The sequence below is a fragment of the Hippocampus comes genome, unplaced genomic scaffold, assembly GCF_001891065.2.
Source record: "Hippocampus comes isolate QL1 unplaced genomic scaffold, H_comes_QL1_v1.1 scaffold114, whole genome shotgun sequence".
NCBI lineage: Eukaryota > Metazoa > Chordata > Actinopteri > Syngnathiformes > Syngnathidae > Hippocampus > Hippocampus comes.
Window position 1 is genome coordinate 534,996 of NW_017806197.1, and position 26,304 is coordinate 561,299.

Below are 26,304 nucleotides of genomic sequence, written 5' to 3' on the forward strand. Positions count from 1 at the left end.
ATCCTTGGAATTTGGGCTTTCAACAGGAAATATTTTTAGATTTTCGTAGTCCTGCACGAAAGCAGACAATTGTCAAAATGAGACACTTGCAAATATTTGCTTTTACTTTCGAGAATAAGGATCAAAACTGTTTTCGGACATCTTCGTGACCAAACCAGGAACTGAATCATAATTGACATCGATGAAATTTCAGCAATTTGACATCATGTCCTCTTTTAGAATAGAGAAATGAAAATGAAAACGTGTTTCATTGATCCAATTCAGTCATTAAGCAACAAAATAAATCGACAATCATTAGGTTCAGCCCTGGTGCACAATCACCCTCATTTTATCCTGTGATCCCTCATGCATCTGCAGATGGACGGGCTCTCTTGTTTGGGATTTTTTGGAGGCTTTATTTGCCATTGGCCAAAGAGCAACAACAGCTGCTTGGACCATGGCTGGTAACAGCACCGACTACAAGCTGCACTTCGGCTTGAAGCAAAAGAGGAAGGATGGATAGGGGAGGAAAAAAGGAGGGTGACCAGAGGGGTTGAAAGGTGAGTGGGATAGACAACACAAAGATTTCTCCCAAGAAATTCTGTGGGAAGTTGGGAATGATTGCGTTATAACCCAGAGAGACGCCGCATTTTTGTACTGTCCTCCACTTTTTGGGGGTTTGTTTGATCCTCGATCTGATGCTGAGGTTTTATCGCGTTATTTTATTACGGTATAAAAGAACAAATTTGCTCCTAATTTGATCTGTGTGTGCTGTCTAAGTCTTGGTTGAACGATAGCTGAGGAATGGCGCTACCACTCCACAGCTTAGCAAGTACAGCTGCGCCAAAACTGAACACTCGCAGCCATAAAAAACACCAATAGCAGCATCGGCAAAAGGTTATTTCTTTCGTGCGCATCGCTGATTTAACAAGTGTTTCAAACTTGTTTGTCTTGTAGTTTTCGGTTCCAACACGAAGTGTAATCTTAAGAGTGCAGAGCTCCCTTAAGGCCAATGCAAAACATTTGTTTGACAGACCGACACGTGTTTTTTTTACAGCGGATTTACTCAAACACTAAACAGCATAGTTCCCGATCCATCCTCTCACACAATATTTTATTTCTTGAGATTTGAGCCAAAGTATTTTCCAGAAACCTGTGAGACTCGCACACATTGAAGTTCTCGACAACCCGACTCAGAGGAAACCTCTTGTGAGAGGGGTCATTTATTCTGTAATACAGTTTTACAAGGTGACACATCCACACACGTTTGACTCGCCCATTCATGGATTTGATTGACAGGTTTCATCTTTGTGTCTGCTGCATACTATCATCAAGGCAGAAAACAAGGTTGGAGGTTTGATCGATTGCACATTGTGGGAATGCGGTGGATGACAATAACTTTGCGCCACCTCCCTCAGACTCCACACATTCCTCTCTCTCAGTCCCCCCCACCCTTCCCTTTACTGACCTTGAAGGTCTTCTCCCTGCGATGGATTTGATGGGAAACGGATGCGAAGGAGTTTGCGCTTCTTGGTCTTCAGCAAGGCCACCGCATCGGATTTTTACGGCAATTTTTTATTAAGATGAAAGACCTTTGACACGCTTGTGCCATTTGAACAGGCGGATTCATGAAAGTGAGCGAGAAAGAGAGGCATGTACGGATGTGGCCTCTCAACTCCGGCTCAGATTTAACCAACTGGATCTGACTGTCTCTTTGTGCGGTGAATCCTTATTTGGGCGTGTAACTAAATTGATGCAAGGGGCATCATTGAGTCTGTAAAATATATTTGCTTTTATCCGTGTCCCACTATCGCATCTGCGAAACCATTGCAACGTGTGACCTTTGGGAAATGTTTGCTTGTGAGACCAACAGTCTCTCTGTTTCGTAGCTGAGAAAAAGAGAGGCAGAGCGGTGTAAGGTTTCTCACCTCCTTTTAAGTATATGCAGGTCTTAAAAGTTTTAGCATCTGGCTGCGACTCGGCAATCTATAACCGAATGTCAGGGGAGGCTATTTTGACTGCATGCGCTGGACACAAAGCACACCATCGATGTCAACGCTGAAAGTCCCTTACGCAACAAAACGCGCCATTTGTTTATTTTTCTTAAGACACTCAAGAACATTAACTCACAAGGGGGGAATTCTAAAATGTTAATCATGAGCACCAAATCCGGAATGTACTTCAAAAATTAGTTTCCGGTTAATTCCCTGCCCCAAATTGAACGGACAGAAAAACTTGAGTACTTTTGACCGAAAAATGAATAAATATAACGTAAAGGATATTTAAGTGCCAGAAAAAGTATGTGGCAGACATTTTGGCAAGAATCTTCTATTCTATGCGCCCTATATATGAAAACAGTTTTAAAAAGCCATTCATTGAAGGTGCGCCTTATACTCGAAAGCGCCTTATAGTGCGGAAAATACGGTAACTTTCCAAGCACGGGCATGTTTGTCTATCTACTAACCCACAAAGATTACACAAAATGACTGAAGTTACAGGATGGACGAGGAAAGGATGTTCATTCGGGACCATTCATCTCTGCGCTCACTTTCCATGCGGCGCCTTGCCAGCTAGGGGCTGCCTTATCCCATCTTATCATCCATCCTATTATGTACTCAAAAATAACAACATACATTTGTGCACGACAAACAACATTTTTGTCGCTTGGGATGTTCCATCTGGTTTGCCCGTGGGCACTGGATGGGCCGCTGGAGGAGGGAAAAGGGCAGAAAGGGGCCACCGATGGGGCACGCATCCAAAGCAGCAGCTAAACCTAGCAACTGGCATTGCTGCACAGCAACTCCAGAGCAGCGCTCATTGCGACGGAATTTGCTCAGTGCCATACCAGACCATTGGACACTTTGGCAGGATTAAGATTTACTCCCTTATGCAAACACAATAACACATACAGAAACAAATAGCAAAAGAGGCCCCCTGGGCGGGGTGCGGCGAGACTCTGACTTTCCACTCGTCAATACAGCGGATTCTTAAAATGGAAGAAATCTGTCAAATGTTTTGAAGCGACGGAAATGGCTTGGAACAACCCCACTTAGATTGCATCCTTCAAACTCTTGCGCATCGCATTCCCCTCCAGACCGCCAATTTCAATGACATGACAAGCGTACACACCTCGTAAAACACCTCAGCCCCCATTCAAAGGCCATACGCCCAAGCGCTTTGGCGGGTGCTAGTTTGTCCTTTCAGACAGACGTGCGTGAAGGATACAGCGATAAACTCGCTCTACTTTAGCGTGTCTCGATGGTCATTAGGGTGCCGCCTGCTCAGTAACACGGCGGACGAGCTCGCACTGAGGTGAGAAGGTTGCAAATGGTGCGGAGTCCCCGTGTGCCAAGCCTCCGATGAATTCAGCTGATTTAAGTTATTTCCCTTTTCATCTTCAAAGTCTTGGTAAATCACGAGGGTTGGGGGGTGGGGAGGAAAAAAAAGTTTTGCTGTGATGTTATAAATGTTTGATTTTGAGGGGGTGAGTTGGATACTTTGATGTCATCTCTTGCATAACTGACTTGAGTTTTCAAATCCGATCAAATCTCAAACCAAGCTTCCCATTCGAGATGGGAGGACTTTGGATGATGAGTCATAGAGAGAAGCGGGGTGGGGTGGGGGGGCTCCACTGGGAACTGTGGACGCGTCCATCTTCTTCACCTTTGATATTGCGCAACTTAGCTATGTAACCACCGACCACCTGCGTAGGATCTCTAATGGTGAGACAAATGAGTCTTTTCGGATAGGTGGCATTAGAACCTTCTACAAATCAATAAAGCAATGAACAGACGATACAGAGCAGGCGTAGTTGAACGGTAGGGGTGCTGACGTTGAAATTGGAACATCCGGAAATAGATGGGAGAGGACAATGAGGTCTTTTGGAGGACTTGGGCCACTCTGAATTCATTCGGAGATCAGCCATTTTCAAAGCAGAGTTCCGCATATTGCCGACTGTTTTTGACAATTTCGACCGGTCTTTCAAGACCCACAGTAGACCCACCAGATAAATAGTTTCTTAGCTTTCTTTCCAGTTTTTGGTAATCAAGAGAGGAACATGGGACTGGATCTTTTCTCACAATCATTTTCTACTACCAGCTGCAACACCTTAATTCACTCGCTCTTTCTCTCTCGCTCTCTCTCTTGAGCCAAGATTCAACGCCTAATCCTCATCTCCTACCCTTGGCTGATGTCAAATCCAAAGCGATGCAACGCCGCCGTCTAAAGGTCTCCCTTACATAAACCTTAATTTCACAGACAAGCTGGGTGAGACACTCTTGCACGTCCACCCGTTTAAAAAAACTATTTACGAATCTATTTGAAGTTCACAATTGACGAATAGAAACATCCATGGCAGCGAATGCATGAAAGACATCTTTTAGGAACGCGGTCACTTTAAGGGGAGGATTGTTTCGACATCAAACAAAAAGGATAACCGTAAAGATTCTATGAGGCCAAATCTGTGCTCCATCAACACAAGTGGACCGAGTGAATGTGTGAGAACGAAAGACGCGCTCTCCACTCTCCTCACCAACAAATTTCATCCATTGCAGCAGTGGGTGATAGCTATAAGTCGCTGCCTTAGCAACAAACTGCACCCATAATGCAACGAGGTAGTACTGACGCTCTCTCAATCATTCCAGTTGCTTTTAGAGTTTAGCATCCAGCACTGCGTCCCTTTTGCTCTCCGGAATACAACCTCACTGACATGTATACGAGTGTCAAATGATTACTAAATGGCACCGTCGGACTCTATCGTAGCTGATCGGCAATTTGTTTACGTGCTCTCCCATCCCAGACAGACCTGCAAAAACCCGTCCAGGTTTACCTCTAATTAGCAGCATCTGATAGAGGAGCTTGATTGACCTTTCAATCATTTAATGAAGTGACTTGTGTAGCATTACTTTAATGGAAACATATTTAGCGCTACAAGTCAATACAGCAAGTCAATAATAACCTCGGCTCATTGCCGCCAGGTTCCATTATGGGACCACCCATGCGGTGCTAATGTAAAACTAACTCAAGCATTCACTTGGGCCAATTCCGAGTTTCAAAGAAACAAGTTCCCTCGCTGATCTGGAGGAAGACAGTTCAACCTTAAGGGGAAATTCAAGAGTGCTACCGTGTTTCATTCTCACTCATCTCGTCTGTATTTGAGTCTAACAGGCTGAGACAAGGTTCGGATTCATCCCCGATTATCCATCCGCTGTGTTTTTCAATATCAATGGAATGTCTGCTTTTATTTGTTCAGTATTAGGTTACAATGGTAACAAAAGCTTGCGTGGCGCTCGGGCTGTGCACGGCAAACTCAAATAGGGTCACTTGTACTTCAGACTCCCCGGTCCAAAAGCACTGTAGGCAAAAAAAAAAAAAAAAAACGGAATATGGGCATTAATAACAGAGCGCAAAAGAAACAAGGACCATCACTGAGTAGCTGCAGCTGGTCGAGTATTCGAGGAGGAAAATATTTCACAGTTGAAAAGTTTAGTCTATGCCTGACAAGTGGCAAAGTGGACTGGGGGTGTAACGTCAGGGAGTTCTGCAGACAATAAAATTCAAGTTCAATCCACTAAAGTGACTCTGTGTTTATGAGCCTACGAAGCAAGCGAACCGTCTTCAAAATGTAATATACTCCTTGGAAACCTCCTCTTGTAATGCAATATTCTTGCTAAATGAGCACATTCATCGGAGCGCATTTTCAGGGCGCTACCTTCCGAGTACCTCTTGTTACTACGCCATAAAGTTCCAAGCAACCAATCAAAATCCCGACTCCTTAGTATCAATTTCACAAATGTATCAGGTAGTAACTCTTAACACTTCCTCTGGTTTATTACCTGTTGCCACTGAGGTTTCTCGGTGTGTCCAGACCCGAGTCCCAAAGGAGTGCTGCAGGGGCTCAATCATAAAGGCTTCACTGACACTGCTTAGAAAGGAAATGATGAGGCTGGCTAATGAGAACCATTATGCTTTGATGACTGTGCACCTAGGGAGCCCTTGCAGCTAAAAATCCTCTTTCGGTGTCATAAAACCACAGGGCAGAGTGTGCCAAGCCGTGACAAAAAGGGGAGAACATTGCAAGGTAAGATGGAAGATGATATAAAAACAATGGAAGTGGCTAGCCGGGCAAAAAAACCCCAACAAAAAACGGGATGGAGTAATTACGATAATATATAGCGGGGGACTGCAAACACTCATTCATAAGATCGGGAGGTCTGACAGAATAGAGAGACTTGGACACAAGTCAGAGGCAAGTAAAGAAGTGAATTACCCCGTCCACATCCACCTGCGGACCAGACCCTCTTCCTTCCCGGGTGAAGCTATTGTTTCTTCTTAAAGGCGCATCAACTCTTCAGGCCCTTAAGCTCTTCATGAAAGGTTAAAGGAAATGACAATCAGAATGGTAATATCTATATCAGGATACAGCCCATACATCTGCTGGCCAGCTGACAGCTAAGCACACCAGTCCCAAAAGGGTTTGGCTCAATTGGACCTGGACTAAGTCGATCGGGTCCCGCCCGAGCCGAGTATGCGAGAGCCAAATCCTGCTTTAGCTTTGAACGTAGTTTTAGTCCGGCAAATGTGCCCTTTATGATCACGAGCATCTCCTCATGTGCAACTCCCAACAGTTTAATTAGGATTCCTTTGTCACTTCCGTCAGTCCTGTGATTTGCTGTCCCTTGCTAGACCCCGCTTTGTAAGACTTCCCATTCAATCTTAACTGCCATGTGGAATGGATGCCAAGCTTTCGCCCAATGACAATCAGGCAGTCCCGATTTTGCCCCCAGCCCAGCCAAGGATGTCCATAGGCCGGCAATCTTTTTATCTTCGAAGATTGTCTCACAAGATGATCATTGCCACGCTAAAACGTTACGGCCTGCACGTGTATGGTGTGTTAATAGTAGATGAGTCTTGGTACACTCTTACTTCCAGCTAGTGAGGTTCGACACCACAGTGATGTGGCTTGGCCCGCGCAGGATCGCCACCACTGTCCTCCGAAAGTATTTGATGAATAATGTCCAATGCCCCCCCCCCCCCCTATCAATCAACTATGTGACTTGTTTGATAACGACCCAATAAAATGGTTGGAGACATATCTTTTCATTTCCGTCTTTTCATTTCGTAACTATCCCGTATGAAAGTTGCCATAAATCACGCCAACCAACGCCAGTCGCTCCGAGCCTTCATACGGAACTTCAGAGTGTGTCAGCGACGCCTTCATGATGAGCTCACCAACTGACAGATGGTGTTTATGACTTTAAGAGAATCGGACTTGCCCGGCTGCACGATTCTCACTGCCTTTACTCATTTATTTTGGCTTCACATGGCTTCGGCCCCTTTCGCAGGCTGTGTTTATCCATGCATTAATTGTACACCGTCTGCAAAGAGTAATTTCAGTGTAATGTTATTCAACTCCTTCTTTGGGCCCGTTTTGGTCAATCTGCAGTGAAGACCAATCTGAATGCTGGCAGGCACTCGGGTGGGTTTTTCACTTCGAACCCTTTCAGGGACAGCGTTTACTACAGTGGACAGGTTATCATGTTATCAGGTCACAGGTCATCGTTAACGGTGCATGAAAGGGTTAATCTGAAACCTGCGAGCATCTAATCTCTGCTTTTACGCGCAGGCGGTGCCCCTGTCAGTCATTTACCAATTAATACATGAATGAGCTAGTACAAATAAATATTTGGGGCGGCCCTGTGGTCGAGTGGTTCGCGCATTGACCTCACAGTGCAGAGGTACCGGGTTCGATTCCAGCTCCGGCCTTCCTGTGTGGAGTGTGCATGTTCTCCCCGTGAATGCGTGGCTTTTCTCCGGGTACTCCGGTTTCCTCCCACATTCCAAAAACATGCGTGGCAGGCTAATTGAACACTCGAAATTGTCCCGAGGTGTGAGTGTGAGCGCGGATGGTTGTTCGTCTCTCTGTGTGCCCTGTGATTGGCTGGCAACCGGTTCAGAGTGCCCCCCGCCTACTGCCCGAAGACAGCCGGGATAGGCCCCAGAACCCCCCCGCAACCCTTGTGAGGATGGAGCGGATCGGAAAATGGAAGAAATAAATAGTTGGACCTCTTGGCTAATACAGAAGAAAAGCCATCGGCACACCACGGGAAGAACCGCAGAAGAGTGCCTCAGAGTTGCAAGGGTGAGGAAAGCTGTGGTTCGCTGCAGATTCACTGATTTATTCTCCTGGCTGTCGCCATGACAGCTCTTAATGTGCAGGCCTTGTTTAGTTGGCACATGACGTACACTAACATGTCTCCAGGCAAGGGTAGGTCGTGAATCATGATTAAGCAGGCAAGGCATCATGCAATGTGACTCTACATGCAAATTGAGGAAGTGAAAAGAATGCATTTTCCCCATTTGGGCCTTCCAAGTTTTGTATTTGCTGTATTTATTCATAAGAGTTGGAATGCAAAGAGGCAAATCTTCATATTTATGCATGTGTTCACCTTTTTGTTCTTGCACTTGTTTTGATTGCACTTAAACGAGAGCTGTTCAGGGTCTTAATGTAGTTTCATAATTTATCTCAGCCTTCTGCTCACCGTCATGAACAAAATATCAGACTTCTTCAGAAATTGGCAAGGTCATGGAGAGTAAAGGTATGATTTCGATGCATCAACACAATGGTCATAGCATTTTTCATGATTTTTTTTGTATGTATTTAATAGACTAAATGATTATTAATACACTCAAAAAATGAATACAATTCTATTCGATATATTTTCTATCCGGGCGGCCTGGTGGTTGACTGGTTAGCGCGTCGACTTCACAGTACAGAGGCACCAGGTTCGATTCCTGCTCCGGCCTTCCTGTGTGGAGTTTGCATGTTCGCCCCGTGGCTGCGTGGATTTTCTCCGGGTATTTCGCTTTCCTCCCACATTCCAAAAACATGCAAGGCAGGCTGATTGAACATTCTAAATTGTCCCTCGGTATGAGTGTCGCGGGGCGTGCTGAGGTCAATCCCAGCTGTCTTCGGGCAGTAGGCTGGGGACCCCCTGAACTGGTTGCCAGCCAATCACAGGGCACGCAGACGAACAACCATTCGCACTCACAATCTCATCTAGGGACAATTTGGAGTGTTCCATTCCCAAGTTTTTTTGTTGGTTTGTTCTGGGAGTCTGGAACAGGAAAAAAAAAGGCATCCCCATTCATTTCAAAGGGAAGAGATGATTCGAGATACAAATGTTTTGAGTTCAGAGCATGGTAACGGATTGGAAACGGAATAAATAAAATATCATCACCCCGATAAGCTGTATGTATTATTAAACCTACTGCATAGTGTATTTCAAAGATGCATTGTTCTCTCCTGTGTTGTTTCCACTTTGCAGGTGTCCTGGTGCCATCAGAAAGATACCCATAAATACATTTGTAGACCTTTATTTTATTTGGTTGACATTTTAAGTGCAGTAAATTGTCACGGCATGTAGGCCATTTAGTCACTATTTCTACCCGTTCCATTGTATCATTAGTCTACTGCACAATGCAAAAAGATTACGGTCCACAAAGTGCATGCTGCATACTGTTATTCAATCAAATTCCCTTCTTCTTCTTCGTCTGGCTTTTATATCCGCAAAGACATTCTTATCATCAAGATGGCATCCTGAATTATGAGCGTGGACAATGTTATGGGTGACAACACGTACGACAATGTTTTTTATTGATATTGATTCAACCGCATTTATTACAGCCAAACATGGATGAAGAGATGGCTCGGAGGGTGGCCGAAGCTGCAGGCGCATTATGAGCCCCGTGAGATATGGCCATCGGGAACAAGCCCGGCCTGAGCTGCGGAGAGCATCGAGTCTCTACGTTTACATGTAGCCGATAACCCTTTTAAAAGGCCTTGTAAACACACGCAAAGCCCCAAGAAAAAAAAATGTTGATGCAAATATCTAGCATCAACACCTGTTTTATGAGCAACAAATATTTAAACACAAATGGTGCGGCAACACAGACAATATAACAATATTCCCAAGCCTATTTTCATTATCTTCTGTTTTGCATTTTGACATATAAGTTGCAAATACTAGAAGAAGCTATGTAGTCATGCGCAAACTGTTTCATCTATCTAATTATGTAATTACTGTTTCGGCATAGCAGCCAGTCATTGACTTGCCTTGGGGGGGCCTCGTTATGGGGCAATCTTATTTTGGAATGCAGGATGGTCGTTCACCTGCCACACTGGGCAACAACAACAGCACTCGATTGTGACCGCCTTCTATTTGGGCCACACCCACCGGGCAAACTCCACATCTCAATATTTAGAACTAAAGTTACCATTTTGAATGTTGTCAATCAACCTTTGTGGCTCCGTGTTGTAGTTATTTGGAATTAAAGTAGGCTGCATGACTCAGTTAGTTGTTGTTATTATAGATTTTGTTTTACCGTACGATTAATGCTCTAGTATAGCGGGAAAATTCCGTTGTGAGGCAAAATTAATTAATATCTACAGGGAGTCTGGTTGCTTCAGTGACAACTAGAATGGCATTTTTTTTTTTTTTACACAACAACTTTGTATTATTTTTATTTTTTTGAACTGCAACAGGCTATATGCAATGCAAGCACTAGCATAAATGACTATCTGCACACAAAATGTGGCAAACCGCATATGCTTCGTATGCACGATACCGTACTATTAATGCTCTAGTATAGTGGGCAAATTCCGTTGTGAGGCAAGATTAATTAATATCTACAGGGAGTCTGGTTGCTTCAGTGACAACTAGAATGGCTTTTTTTTTTTTTTACACAACAACCTTGTATTATTTTTCGTATTTTTTTGAACTGCAACAGGCTATATGCAGTGCAAGCACTAGCATAAATGACTATCTGCACACAAAATGTGGCAAACCCCATATGCTTCGTATGCACAAGGTCCAGCATTGTGAGACCCAATGCTGTCCAACTCCGCAGTGAGACTTCCTGCATTTCTTCCACATCTAAGTGATAAAAGAGACAGTGGGTCTGCTCTCTGTAGATAAGTCATGCTCATTAGTTTGTTAATAAAGTCTCTCTTGCCAGAACAATGGGCGGCCATGCCCTCTTTCAACATGGACCTCGGGAATTTGTCTCGGCAAACAGCTGCAAAGTAAAATGATTCTCCAATCGCTGAAAAAAAAATATCCTTTGACCGCAAACTCTTTGAAAAGCTGAACAATAATACATAAGTCAAGTGTGAGATTAAAAAAAAAAAAATGAAAAAGGCAACATATGGCATTATGCTGAATGGAATATTTTGTCAAAAGTTGATCATACCGACAGACAATTTCAAACTTCAGACTTCATTTTAAGGTAGAGCAAAAGCAAGCCTTCATTTTATTACAATGTCATGAATCCAAAAAGGCCAGTAACACTTCCCAAACGTAGAATTTTATTCGGCCTCACCAGGCTTTCGGTTGATACTTACTGCAGACACTCAGGGGTTTTTGTTTCGTAAATCTCACACAGTGGCTTGGATTGATTTTTCACTGATGTGAGGATACCGGTGCTACAACCGATAGAGCTCTTCGAAAGGCCAGCGTGTTTTATCCACATGGCAACAAGGAGCGGGGCCAAAAGGATTTGTCCAGGGCAGTGTGGACCTGGCGGTGTAATGACTATTGATTCTTCAAAAGAGCCGCATGGTAAAATGACTGCATTAAGTGAGCTTTGGTATTCAAAAAGATTTCTTTGGTGGATAAGGGAGCAAATTAACAATAATGATTGACCTGAATGTGTATGTTTATATTTCTCATTACTTTTTATTATGGCTCATTTCTAAATGGGATTTAAGTTTTAAGTGACAGGTTCGGCCGTGTGGTTTTGCCTCTGTTATTGGCAGAACAATTCGAATGAGTTGTATGTATGCTTCTTTTTGAAAGAAACGCTTTTGTGGATTAGCCTGTCATAGAAACGACGTCAAAGCTAACACAAGCCCGAACAACACCACACTTCATTCCGTGTTCAGTCAAAAGATGTAACAGGCTTGCTTGTTGTGTCAAGTTCTGAAGACACTCCTGAGAGGCCCTTTTTTTGTGGCACCGTAAGAGACATCAGCGTGTGGTTTTAAACAGAAGTGAGAAGTGAGCTCAAATGTTTGCAAACGTGTGGGCTTAGTTATGAATGTTACTCACAGGTTGTGTCTTGACCGTCTCCTGAGGCTTGACATCCATCTTCGTCATCACAATCTGCTGTACTGCCCTCTTTCTCCCCACTGCCCAGCTCTTCCCAGGCTTCCATCTGGCCCAGATTTGGAAATTTCTCCTGGGTCTCCTGGACAAAAAAAAAAAAACAACAACTAAGAGTTTGACCCACACTGGAAGAGCAATGTTACTTTGACACAAAAATGTAATTGTATGACACATTTTGGTCTGTCATTTGAAATATTGGGTGTAAATCACTGTCGACCACTAGATGGCGGCACACTTAGTTTAAGATCGTATCAATTTGAAATAAGAACATATCAGGAAGTTCAATACGGCATTACGGCATCACCTAGTTTTTGTTGAACATTACTTCAATGGCATTTGTTGTAATCCTGCTTTTTATGCCCACAGAAAGGTTGTGTATCTGCATGATTATTCATGTATATTGTGAGACGAGAGTTTTTTAGTTCTGAGAAAACAAAGCCCTCTGGCGGTCGCACAAAGCCGCCATCCTCAAGGCGAAGGGGGGAATGGCACTCGTTTTAGAACCACTTTCGAGATGGTTCTGAAAAGCCGTGCCATTGCAACCACTCGGCCCTGAAAAAAAAAAATCTAATAACGAACATCCAGGGCCAAGCGAAGCCGTTTCGGTGTGAATGAAATATACTGATGTGGGACTTCTCGATTGAGAGTTTAAAAATCTTGCATGTTGTGGAGGAGATCATTTGGCCTTGGTTGTTAGCGGAAGCTCCAGAGAGTCTTTGCCACACAAGGATGTACACATGCACTTCTGGTGCTTTCTTTCAAAATCAAATCATTTGTCAATGCCATGGCAAATTCCCCAAACAATGTTAACACTCAGATTCATCCGATGCCTCAAGTTTTTTTTAAAAAAAAGCAGAATAAGACATTTAGTTTAATCTCAATCAGGCAGTGTCGGCTGTAAGTAATGAAAAGCGCTGGCAGGGAAAATATTGAGTAGTACAGCTGCCAACAATGTGTCATGAGCAGTGAAGCAGTGTTTGAAAAGTAACGACGGCGTGGTTTAACAAGTGGTACAGGACGCTGAGAAACGAACACATCAAAGGGAGACATGACATTTTTTTGGGTTCATTTCATTTCAGCGATTAAATAAAATTTACAGTTGTTAAGCACAGTCAGATAAAAGTGTCCCAAAAAAAAAAAATGAGTGTCACCGCAGGTGTATAACATCTGATTCAGAAAATGACATGGCTTTTTTTCTATAGGATTATGAAAATTTGTCGTCTGAATTTGATTGCAATCCTGCTTCAAGAACAAGTATTAGAAAATGAGTTTTAAGGTGTCGATTGTGCCACTCTGGAACATCTCCTTTTCCAAAAACAGACACAATGATGTTATTCAGTTGTATAAAGTATAAAGTCAATAATGTACTCCTGGGAGTGCTTTTTTTCTATAGGATTGTGAAAATTTGTCGTCTGAATTTGATTGCAATCCTGCCAAAAGCGAGCCTGACGAACAGCCTCGGATGAAAACATCAGTTTCGATATTTTTGCTCCGGGATGAAATGAATCATGATTCATTACAACCATAAGCAATTTCCATTTCTCGTTACAGTTGTCTCTCTCTCCCGGTATGTGGCCAACTAATGGGACCACCTGCTGGCCCATCTATCTGACCGACATCATCAAGGTGCTCTTTGTTCCATTCCTACACGTCAAACCAGAAGCTCTCCTGACACAACAACAAAGGCATCCTTTTTAGAAGGTCGGAGAGAATCGTGAATGCTAGATGTGAATGTAAAGTGGAAGACAACAAACAGCCTGCCTTGTACGTTTGGTTTACAGGGGAAAAGGCGGACAAGGTCAACGTTACTTTAAGTTTTAGACGGCACTTCATGCCACTCAAAACACATGACAGAAAAGGTGACCTGAAATAGTTTTGTTAGTGTAATAGTCAAGTTTTGAACACACAAACATGCAGCAGCTCCCAGGGTGATATACAATTCAGTAGCTTTTTTGTCGAATGCACTATTATGGCACCGCAGGGTTTCTTGGGACGAACAGAAATATATGCAGTGGTCATTTTTCAAAGTGGCAAATGAGAAGTATCCACGGATTGGGTCAAAGTGTGTTACGTTTTCTTCAATTATGGAATTGAAATGTGCAAATAAACCTTTTCGGGGGAGGAGGGGGGGCATTTTCTTCATGAGTGTCCTGATGTGTCAGGTAATGTGTGGTGCAATTTAACATGCTTCTCCAAATGATCAAGCACTGTATTGACATTGATTTTCCTCAAGCTTTGAGGAACAATTTATTATAGCTTATGAATTCTACACAGCAACAGGTAGACACACTGAGGGGGGCCAGGAAAAACAATTTTGCGACACCAGCTAGGTAGCTAAATTATTCATCGTAGAGTTTCAAAATGAATCACACACTGTAGAACGTGTTCCAAACAATTATGCAAGTATTGGTTTTCTCAGATTTTTATAGTGTATGAAAATGGATCTCAGCATGATTTTCAAGTCATCAACCGTGATAGGTACCCGACAGGTTCACGCAGAAGCTAAAGATCAATTATTCGTTCAATCAATGCAAGAATTTCAAAGCTGCTGTTGAATAAGAAATTTTAAAATGTAACTTGGCCTGTTAAGATGTTTATGATTCCAGCAAATACAATCTCCTAATGCTGCAAATGACTTTTCAGTTCTTTACAAGCTGTAAAATGTCTTGAAACATTGCTGCGCATAATAATTTGGAAAAATGCACTTTAACATTTTCATTTGGGGGGGGGGGGGGATTCTGTTATCATTGGGTAGTTTTGTTTGAAAACATTCAAATTATTCTCTAACAGTTGATACCGGGAAATATTATGGTGGGTGCCATTTGAAAAGACGAGAAAAATCAAAGAAAAAAAAATCATTTGCATAAAAATGTTGAAGGTGTTTCGGGCTATTTGTGGTTTGTGTGGTTTAGTATACTCAAAGATTGCTGCTGCTTTTGAAATCACTGCCAACACAAGAGTGATTGTATCTCAAGTGTGCACTCGCAAGTCAAAGCAAAACAAACAAAAAAAAAAATCAGCTGAATGATGGCTCGTACTTCAAAATGCAAATCGCGTGACTCTTATCTCATGGCGCCACTATATTTTATTTATTTATTCATTTATTTTTAGGTTCTGTTCACATCTCAGCCTGTCGACAGCCTTTGCTCATTTCCTGGCTCTACCTACTTTGACGCAACAATGTGATATGCCAAATTAGAGGATGCGCTATTGATTAGGAAGCTCACAGAAGACACGGTGCCCTTTTGGGGAGGATGAGGTATTTATGCAACGCATTCATCAGGATGTTTTGGAGCTAACAGAAGATGGACTATGAAAAGAAAACAGTTTGCAGAAAGTCGCCGAGATGAACCCGTTGACTTTTTTTTTTTCCTTCTTACACAAACGGACAGACTCTGTGGATATCCCATGAGTTCACAATGAAACAGCCAGCTCCACAACAAGTGTTGCTAACCAACAGCATCCTGATAAGCGGTTGCGTATTACGCTAACAACAGTGCCTTTAAGTATCTATTTAACAGAATGGTGCTTGGCCCAGCTGTCCGTTTTAATTGGTGAGGAAATCAATGAAGGCGTCGTTACTGTGGAAACTAGAGTTCCTCTGCTCGGAAATTGCTGCTTGGCTTGTTTCCAAAGCAGATTTTTTTTCCCTTTGTTTGTTTGACTTTCAACCTCAAATTGCGGATTTCAAAGTTGCACAGATGGAAATCATTTTTGTGGCTTTTCGATGACAATTCTTATTTCTTGCGAGGAGCTTCCAAGAGGAAGCACAATGTAAGATCACCCGATAAGTATTTTAAATGTCTCACGCACCACAAGCGAATTGGGAAATGAAACCCAATTTTCACCCAAAACACACACACACACACACACACACACACACACACACACACACACACACACACACACACACACACACAAACACACACACACACACATGATGTAGAGGACAAAGCTTCAATGAAGAAAATCAACTAATAATGTGTGTGCTTGTCACTTATGAGTAATTTCATTGGTGAGATGTTCATCTTTTCATCAAACTGCTAGAAGGGAAATCAATGAGCTGTCACGCTTGAGAATTAGTAGCTAACTGGGATAAAACCTAAATTAAAAAACATAAATACACATGATGAATATGATACTGTATCTCAAAGGGAAATTCAATTTCCACTTTGCTATTTTGTCACCAATTTGTGTCAGCGGCCCTCAGGTGATTTTCCAAGGGCTCTGTGACTTGCTCAAGGGCACGTCAACAGTAGTCACAATGCACACTAGCACGTCCTGAACGACTTGCAATTTCTTTGTCCACTTAAAGCGTGACCCTCTGTTTGCGTCGCCCGAGTCCTCACGGATGAGCTACTGCTGACCCTTTTCTATTGAAAATGATTTTGTCAATATGTAATTAAAACTTCATTCAAACCAAACCTTTTTTTTTATATTACAGAGAAGGGAAAAGCATTGTGCATTTTTTCTGTCAAGCTCTCAAAATGCTTTTTATCTCTGTTGACCGTTCACTGATCACTTAATTGGGTAGACCTGCAAAAAATCTAATGAGACCTAATGCAAGCGCTGAAACAGCAAAACAAAACCCAAAAGCGATTGCTTTTGATTTTCTCAGTCCAAGAGCTATTACTTGAATAATAAATGAAATACATTTACCATTGTCACTGTCGTTTGCAGCAGTACTAGAGCAACGCTAATAACACAGCTGAATGAGCTAATAGCCTTCTGCATGACAGATTTCGGTCCAAAAAGTTCAAAACATACAAAACCTTTGGTTCAAAAAATTTCAATCTCACTAGATCATGGATGGGAGGTGACATTTTCAAAAGAGGCCACACAAGAAAATGGAACGGTTGGCGACGGTCATGCCAACGGGCCAACGTTTACCGTGTTCCATATGAATTTTCATGTATTATATATGTCATTAAATTTACATATGCATATTATCTTAAAGTGCATCATTTACAGTCATTACATACACTAGGTGCCATTAAATGACATCCAGCAATTGTGATAAAACAGCCATGGTGAAAAATAGACGGTTTAAGAGAAAATGGATCAAAAAATAATATTATACATTAAATACATGTACAATGCATGATAATGATGATGATTTTTTTACTTTCTCTAATTCCAAAAGTTGGTACAGTGCTACATCCAGGTGCACGTTTAATTAACAATGACAAATGCCATTATTTCAGGCTTTGTTTTTTTTTTTTTAATTTAGAAAAGTAGCACTTTTAGCACTAAGCTAGAAAACTAAAGACATTAAGATCACAGACTAAAGGGTATGTTATTTTTTTACTTTCTTTAATCGCAAAAATTGGTTCAGCGCTACATCCAGGTGCAAGTTTAATTTGTTCCGTGACAATGACAAATGCCATTATTCCAGGCTTTGTTGTTTTTTTTTTCTATTTAGAAAAACAGCACTTTTATTAGCATTAAGCTAGAAAACTAAAGACATTAAGCTGGGAGACTAAAGACATTAAGATCACAGACTAAAGGGTATGTGCTTGTTTAGAATACCCAACGTGTAACTCTCCTAGTTTAATGTTTAGTTTGACAGTAAACCTCAACTGGGAGTGAAATGAAACAGATTGAAGACTCAATTTTGATGAATTGCTCAATATTTGACACACTTCTGCTTATCGTGAAGTGAGTTGAGTTCACTACCTCCATAGAGTGTTTGCGTCTACGGGTCAAAGCAAAAAAACAAACAAACAAACAAACCAACAGCTTGCATTTCAAAAAACTCACAAGTCAGGCAGATCACTCGTATCTCAAGGAACCACAATATTTTCCCAAAGCAGCACAAACTAGGGATGCCCCGGCCAATACTATACATCTGTACAGCACTTGTCCTCGTAAAAAAATGCACCGATACTACACACAGATACCACTAAGGAGCATCTTTCCAAAGCCTGAAGGACGCTTAACACCAAGTCACGGGGGGAGGGCAAATCACTCGTATCTCAACGAACCACAATATTTTCCCAAAGCAGAACAAACTAGGGATGCCCCGGCCAATACTATACATCTGTACAGCTCTTGTCCTCGTAAAAAATGCACCGATACTACACATTGATACCACTAAGGAGCATCTTTCCAGAGCCTGAAGGACGCTTAACACCAAGTCACGGGGGGAGTCGAAAAGTATGTGTGGATGTTTGTGTGTGGAAGTTACTCGATGTATGTTTTGGTGAACAGATGGTCCTTGAGGAGATTTCAAAAAACCGCATATGTCCACTGAAGTAGCATCACAGATTTTAGTAGGAAATGAATTTCAAAGGTGGGGGAGGGGCTGTGGCACTGAAGGCTCCGTCACCTGCCAAAAAAAACTAGAAAATTAAATTTACCTAAGCTCAATCTCACTGCCATTGTAATATTATTTTTATCCTGTAAAAGCCGCCCGCGCGCCACGCAAAAGTTGCAAGCAAACCGTGTGCTCATTGTGAAACCATGTAAACAAACTTCCTTATCTTCTGAGGACTCAGTATGTCCCCTCAACAGCAGGATCCAAGCGCTGACTGGAAGTCGAGAGGGGAGCCGGCCGGCGCACGTTTAAACACACTCGGATGTGCAACCTGGCTGGGACTCTGGCCAAGCGCACAGCAACACAAAAATCAATCTCATCAATCACACACAACTGGCCAGTTAATAATCCAAGAGTGTCTCCAACTCTCCTTCTGCCGCGGCCATTTCCAAAGTTTGACAGAGAGAGCAGAAAATAGACGTGCGAGAATGATTTGTCTGGCTTTTTTTTTTTTCCTCCGTCACTGAGTGAATTCCAATTGACAAACCAACATATCATCTGGTTTTAATACTTTGTGTGGAAACAAGCAGACCATTGTAAAAGAATTCCCACACTAAACAGCTGGACTAATGGCTGGGAATCAAAAATCCTCTTGGAGACATTTCTTGTTCACGTTAGCAATATTACCAGACCGAGAGGGAGACAGCAAGGCAGACGATAGTCAGAGGAACTAGACAGAGGAGGACCATAACTCCATTAATGACCCATTTTACTGCCAGTCAATAGATTAGGTTCTGTTCTGCGGGTTATTACGTGCTTTTATATACGTGGCTCAACATGGAGATGCCGCAGCAGCCGATATACGGCCGTGTGAGATCCACATTGCAAACCTGTCTGCAGCAGGATGGGCCAAGCATGCATTCACACCTGCCAAAATGCAAACACTGATTTTTTTTTTTTGTTTTCTTTCTATGGAAGGAATGCTGTACAAAGAGAATGTCTCGAGGCAGACGAGGGGGGCCGCGATGTACGATACATCAGCTACATCACTTTGCACAATCCTCTGAGAACCGCAGAGGATTGGCTGTAACTCCTCTCTCGAAGGTAAAAATATGCGGCTTAACCTCACTCATGCTCAAAGTGGCGGTTATTGAAATTTGGATTAAAAAAAAAAAAAAGAGCAGAGACATGGCTACATGTTAGCCTTCACTGAAATAACGGAGTTTGTTTTCATTTTCCGGCATTAATTTTCTTTCACTTATCCACATCGTGATCATACTGGAGTTCGGAATTGTGTTCGCTTTTTCAGTCGGCTGATTTCGGATGAGTAAGTAAGCGAAAGCTTCTAACTAAGTGTCACTTTGTTGAGCTGTCTCACGTGAGCTCACGCGGGATTTTTCTGGGAACGATTTCACAGGACGGTACATGTCGAGGATCACGCAGGCTTGAACGCACATGCTAAATATGTACAGTAGCCGTGCACTTGTGGACACTGAAATATTCTTGAGGCACCACGGAGTGCCTTCCGCATTATGCAGCTTAGCAAATCTGAGCTGTTGCTCTTATTTGGCATGAACACAAAAGCTCAGTCGCGCTCGGCCACCTGGTTGAGATTCAAGGTGGTCCCCTTTAAAGCTGTAATTTATGTCAACGGGACGCGAGCCCCAGCTACGCATGGTAAGTGCGACGATGCGGCGGATCGGAATTTTTTTCTTGTCCTATCAGTGTCGTGACATTTTCAGACACCTGTGAGATGTGCATTTCATAGGAATGTCACAGGACGAGAAGAGATGACGAGACATGATGAGATACTAAATTTGACAGCGCGGAGAAAAATGCGAACCAGTGCCAAGTTTTAATGAGTTTGAAAAAACTGTCAAGTTTATAAGATGAGGCTTCAAAATCGTGAACAATCAACATGAACATGAAAAATCATCTCACCTCTCAAACGCTGTGGGCGTGTCCGGTGAATGGGCTGAAACCACAGCGCGCTCAACTAGCAATTGTCAAACAAAAACCATAAGTACACCCTGAAAGCTACTTTGTCCAGCATCCTTCTCATGTCTATACATAACTACATGCCTCAGCCACAAAAATACAGTATATCCACTTAAGGCCTCCAATGGCGACCAGGTTGTAACAGGAATTTTCCACGCTGCTCCAACGAGGCACTCTAAAGCGCCTGTTGAGATGCCGGCTTTCAATTTGTCGACTTTACAAAATAATTCCCTTCACTCTCCCACCCTATGCGCATACTTGCGGCTAACAACGAGGCACTCTTAAGTGGCCCTGGTGTCCACCTTGGCTTAAGTCATCAGTTAATTTTTATTACTTTCTGTCACTCTTGCTCCTTCTTTGGTGCACACTCACAACCGATGAGGCGCTCTAAAGCAGCCATGTCAGCATCAAGTCCCTCTCCACACAATGGTTGTCAAGTTGGTTTTTCCTTCCTTGCTCTTCCACTTTCTCTCTGTGACATGCATGCACTCAAGTCTGACAACAGGGCACTCTAACACAGCCACGCCATTCCAAAGCCTTGGTCTGCACATTGGCTATATACTCTGAGCCCCAAAGCGCTTTACAAAGGGCTAAATTCTTTTTTTTTTTTTTTTTTGAACTGAGAAATTCCTGCTGTACCAGCTATGGATATCATTTGGGGGCCAACAAAAGGCCAGGCCATTCAGGGGGGAACGGAATCCTGTTCCGTCGCTCTCGTCAAATGGCCTCGAGGGCTCGTGTGAAACGGCCCTTTTCTTCTTGGTTCCTTTCAGAGCTAAAGTCCATCTACATGACAAATAGAGTTACTTTGAAGTGGCTTGTGTCATCTCGGCCTTTCTGCCACTCATTGGTGACCTCTTGATCCCCGCGTCTCATCTTTTTCTTTTTTTCTTTCGAAAGTCATTGCATTTTTGTCCATGTCCCGCTTTCATCTTCAATCGCCCTTTATTTAACTGAAATCTGTCTCTCCTTTAAAGTGGTCTTGAGTGCGATGATGTCCAACTTGTGTTTATGAGGATAGGAGGGGAGTTAATTAGACACCAACAACCTCCATTAAGTACGGCACTCCTGTTGCGTGAGATCATTTGATCCACTTCACTAGAGTCTCGACAACGGACCCTTAAAATGGGACACATCGTTGCTGTCAGCGGAAACCTCCTACGTCCCAATAGTGTCAAGTTCATATTTGTATTATTGTTTTTTTTCTCCAGTTGCTTTTTTTATGCATTACTGACCAATTTAAAATGTTGCATATAGCTTGAGAACGAATTCTCTTCCTGGATGACTTTGTTCCGCCTCTTCAGTATGTCATTATGTTGCCTCAAGATTGAAAGTCTGGATGTTTTTTTTTTTTAAGACAAAAGTGGAAATAGTTAGTAGTTCCATTGAGTCAGCCTGTTTGTTGTACAACGAAGCAGTCTGCCATACAGGTAAAAATGATTTATTCCAGCCTATTATACAGCTTCAAGCATGGCTCTAAGACCTTTGAAAAAATGTTGGGAAGATCATGTAACCACATACAAAAACGCATCCCCAACCGGAATTTCTCCCCAGGTGAGATGATCGGCTAAGCTGGGTGAAGATCCAGAGATAATGTCAAGTGACAGCCTGGAGGGTGGGGGGCTTTAGTGTTTGGTGATCTGGCTTTGTGCCACATACACACAGTGTAGCGTATGAAGCTTCCTCCACAAGTTGCAATGCTTGTATTATTCATATGGGTGCTAGTTTTTTTTTTTTTTTTTCCCTCCTTCACTCTGCGCTTTAGCTGCCATTGTCTTACTGTACACATCCCCTTGCCGGGGAGATGAGCCTTAGGCTTCATCCACGTCATCATGGTAACCTGCGGTATTTAGGGCAGGATGACGGTCACGAAAAACACGTCACAGGCATGTTATTAAGACACCTGGAAACCGTTTCAAAGTTTGAATTACACCACGGGATGTTTGATTTGAGCATTTGACCCACGCCAGGACAGTCGAGCTCTTTAAAGAGCGGAACATGTGATATGCAAATGATTGTCGACAAGCATGAAGTCATCATCTTACCTGGTTGAAGGTTTCAAGCCTCTCCTTCACGTCAGCGAGCGAGGGGTTAGCGCTCCGAACTTTGACCTCTGGATTCTGTCTTTGTGCATGCAGACCATTTCCTACCACTCTGCCCGTATAACTGTGGGAGGAAATAAAGGAGAGTTCCATCATCATCCGTGTCTACATGTAAAAGAGGATGTTAATGGGGGGAGGGATTCATTGTAACCATACAATTTTTTTTTTTTTTCCAAAACACAATGGTAATAAAATTGGTATCATTTCTTCCTGTGTAGTTGTCACTCCACTGCTGAATAACGCTGCTTTTATTTTTTTATGATTTTTTTTTTTTGTTCAATTTCACTTCACTGGTCTGAAAATGATTACCTACTGTATTGACATCAAATAACGTATCACGTTTCTTCGTCAATCTATACCAACGACAACGTAGTGACAGACAGAACAATTAAATGTTCAGCCACTAGAGGGCAGAATTCATCATTGTTACCACAGAGGAATCGCTTGATGCGAGTCAATGAGTGAGCGGTGAGACAAAAATCATTGTTGTTCATTTTTTTTTGCACCATTTTTGTAAGGGGGCGTGTTGGTGACTTTGTTTCCATCTTAAAACGACCTCCTGATGAAGCGTTTTGTCACTCATAACTAAAAAAAAAAAGGGCATTCACAGTGATCTCGCAATCAAGAGTTTGACCTTGCCGTCGCTTCAGTTTTATATGTAGAGTGATTGTTTATTTTACTCCCACACTGTTGTCTAAAAATGAATTCAAGATTCACACAATGATATGAAACTTTCATGCTTTGGGCATTTAACGGCACCGGCATCAAATCAATGGAGGCAACTGAAGGCAGAGCGAGGCTGAGAATGATTGGAAGTGATTACGAATGGCATGAAAAGTGTGTGCATTCTTCTGGGTGTGTTTATGGTTCGGAGGCTATGTCGAGTACGCGTATCAACGTGAATATGAGTGCAAGCAATCATAAAAGTGCTGAACTTGAGAAATCTCTGGCATGTGATCTAAGCAATGTCCTGATAAGGTCTGCGCTCCTGCTTTGCTGAACAAGCACTTTAAAGAGAGCCTATAAAAAAATGCACAAAAAAAAAAAAAGGCCCAACCATCTTCCGCTTTTTTTTTTTAATTCACACGCCTTCTATCATCAATTTCAATTGTGCCGATTTGCAAAAATGGAAGCCAGAAACAGCTTTGGCTTTGACGACAACACGAGTCAACAGCAAATTTTGAATCCGAGATTCAAAAATGTCTTTCCTTCTTTTAGCACATCAGGTTTGGCAGATTTTTTTGTTTGTTTGGTTTTAAGTTTGACCTAAAAAAACTTGTGAAATACGCATTTTACCACATGTTGTCATTTATAGCTATAACGCTTCCGATAAAAAAACAAAAACAAAAAAAAACATGTTCATAAAGATTAATAATTATATTACTATATGACATGTATTACTTTCATTCTGTTTATTATGATGAAAACTTGGTATGTTGGAGAAAAAAAAAACGGGGTCAGATTTGGAGTCAATGGAACATAAATAAATAAATGGAATGGAAATGAAAAAAAAAAAAACTACATGTATCTCTGATTAAAAAATGCCGTAAAAACGTGTTGAGCAGGCCTTAAAGAAAAAGTCAACCCCCAAATTTCCATGACAAAAATCGGTTCTTATGCACACCCACTAGTCAAAAATCCAGCCATTTTTTATCCATGTCAGGGGGTGGCCATTTTGCCACTTGCTGTCAACTGAACATCACATCACAATTTCTCAGGACTGAGGTCATTAAAAAAAATCGAGCAACCACAATTCATAGTCACAAGGTACTGAGAGATTTGGGTTCCATCACTGATATACAGATGGAACTTCATTGGAAAGCAGGGAACATTTAAGACATTTAAGAGAAAATAATGCTTGGATATTCTGTAACTAATGGAACCGTCGCCCTCTGTATCCTAATCCAAATATGAGGTGTCGCAATATGACCAACCCTCGTTTGGACTTTCTCTCCGTTTGACATAAATGATGAATACGAGAATCAAACCCGCTCCCTAAGCGGCGCTTTCCAATTGTGTTAATGAGTGCGTTTGTTGTGGATACGTCCGTGTTCCGACTTGGCTCGGGATAACAGTTGTTGGCGCAAAAAGAAAAAAGAGCTCATCAAATAGGATGCGAATGAAAGGGATGTGCCTGGGTGAGTTAGGTATGGAATTAGGCCTGCTCCTTTTCATTTCGGGGCTTGTTTGGTATTACATACGGCGACATGACAAGGCGACACAAATGGACATGCCGAAGCTGAACGCCGTCGACCCGGACAATTAACGCTGCAAATGGCTTCTTGCTGATGATGTTCCTGCAGTGGCATTCATGCAAAGGTTTCCGAATCGTTTCAAACTGGAGTGCTACAATGAAGAATAAAGGAAATTATGGCACAGGAATGATTGATGAGTGAGGTTTCTTGTCAAACAGTTTCACATTTTGGAATTTAACAAACATTCGGTGTGCAAAGGTTCAAACGGGGACTCGTAGCTTTCTGGGTTTTCTTTCTTTGTTGCTTTCCGAGACATGGCCGTGCGTTTCAGGCGCCTCTGGACAGCAGACTGACAATCATACGAGCAAAGAACAAAGATTGCTCTTGATCTATTTCGACGTGAATGCAAATAGAACGTGCGCAGGCCTGCCAATTTCATTTTTGTTTGCTGAAATCATTTCCGTGTGACATTTCGACATGCGACAACTCACGCACTCAACGGGGGGAGTCAAGCAAAAAGAATACAAATGAATGGTGGTCTGCACTTCTTTTTTTTTTTACTTGTGGATTAGTAAAGCAGTCAGTAATTCTACAATGACCAGATTTATCTTGATTTTTGAAGCCAATGTAAACCGTTCAGATTTGGCATGGTTGTTTTCTTTTCTTTCGTGTAGCCGTCATGTTCATTTTACGGGGGCTTGAAGAACACTTGCCCTCTCAGTTTTTTCATACAACAAAACAATACCGTTTTAATTACAATGATTCAGACGGATCATTTTTAAGCTTCCATTGGAGCTGCATAAATTGAACCCTGGACGTGACCCACCGCATGGTGAATACGCACTTTTGGCAACGGCGAGCGTTCACTCCTCTTGTCTTCCCCACTGCCCGAAGCGTTCAAGACACCGACACCGTGTACGGTGACCTCGGCACTGAACTGTTGAAACTCACCCAAGGCGATTCAAGCGTTCCCGTCGATATGCAGCGAACAAAGCAGCTCTGCATCAAAATGAACAATTTTCAAGAATGAGTACATGTGAAGGGCGGGGGGAGGTAAAGAAGGGCAAGCGTAGCAAAGGAAAGGAGTCTCCAGTGGCCTCGGGTGAACTCCGAGATCCGCTCCTGACTGATCATTGAGCTTTGCCTGCGAGGCTTTCTCAACGCACGCCATTCACGAGGGATTTAATCATCAACAAGGCAGTCTGTATTTGTTCAAGTCGTCTCTATAATCATGTCTTCTTATTATTGACGCCGACCGAAGCACAACTCTTCCCATTTTGACAAACGGCTCAAGTTGAAACCAGCAGAGAGGATTTCTTACCAAATTAGCCCCAGTCACGCCTAATGGCTTTCTATTAGTTGGTACGGATTCCGCGTCAAGTGACTGATGGCCAAAGTGAACGGCGTCCAAGGCGTATACTTACAAGAGTGTTAAAATAAAAGAGGTCTTGATGAATGACAGGGTTCACTTATCACAGGCTGAGAGGGCTAATTATACAGCAGAATCTTTTTTTTTTTCCAAGGCTTTGCTCTTTGCCACAAGAAGTGGATGATGATGATGATGATGATTATTATTAACAATACATTCCAAAACATATATCAACTACCTT

General features: G+C 42.4%; 1 protein-coding gene across 1 annotated transcript in view; it reads right to left on the reverse strand.

Annotated features, from left to right (window-relative positions):
• Positions 1–26,304, reverse strand: part of gpc5c (glypican 5c) — a 111,010-nt gene that overhangs the window by 6,980 nt on the left and 77,726 nt on the right. Inside the window, exon 7 of the mRNA XM_019855900.1 lies at positions 12,087–12,225. Within this exon, the coding sequence (XP_019711459.1) occupies positions 12,087–12,225 (139 nt within the window). The remainder of the gene's footprint in view (positions 1–12,086; positions 12,226–26,304) is intronic.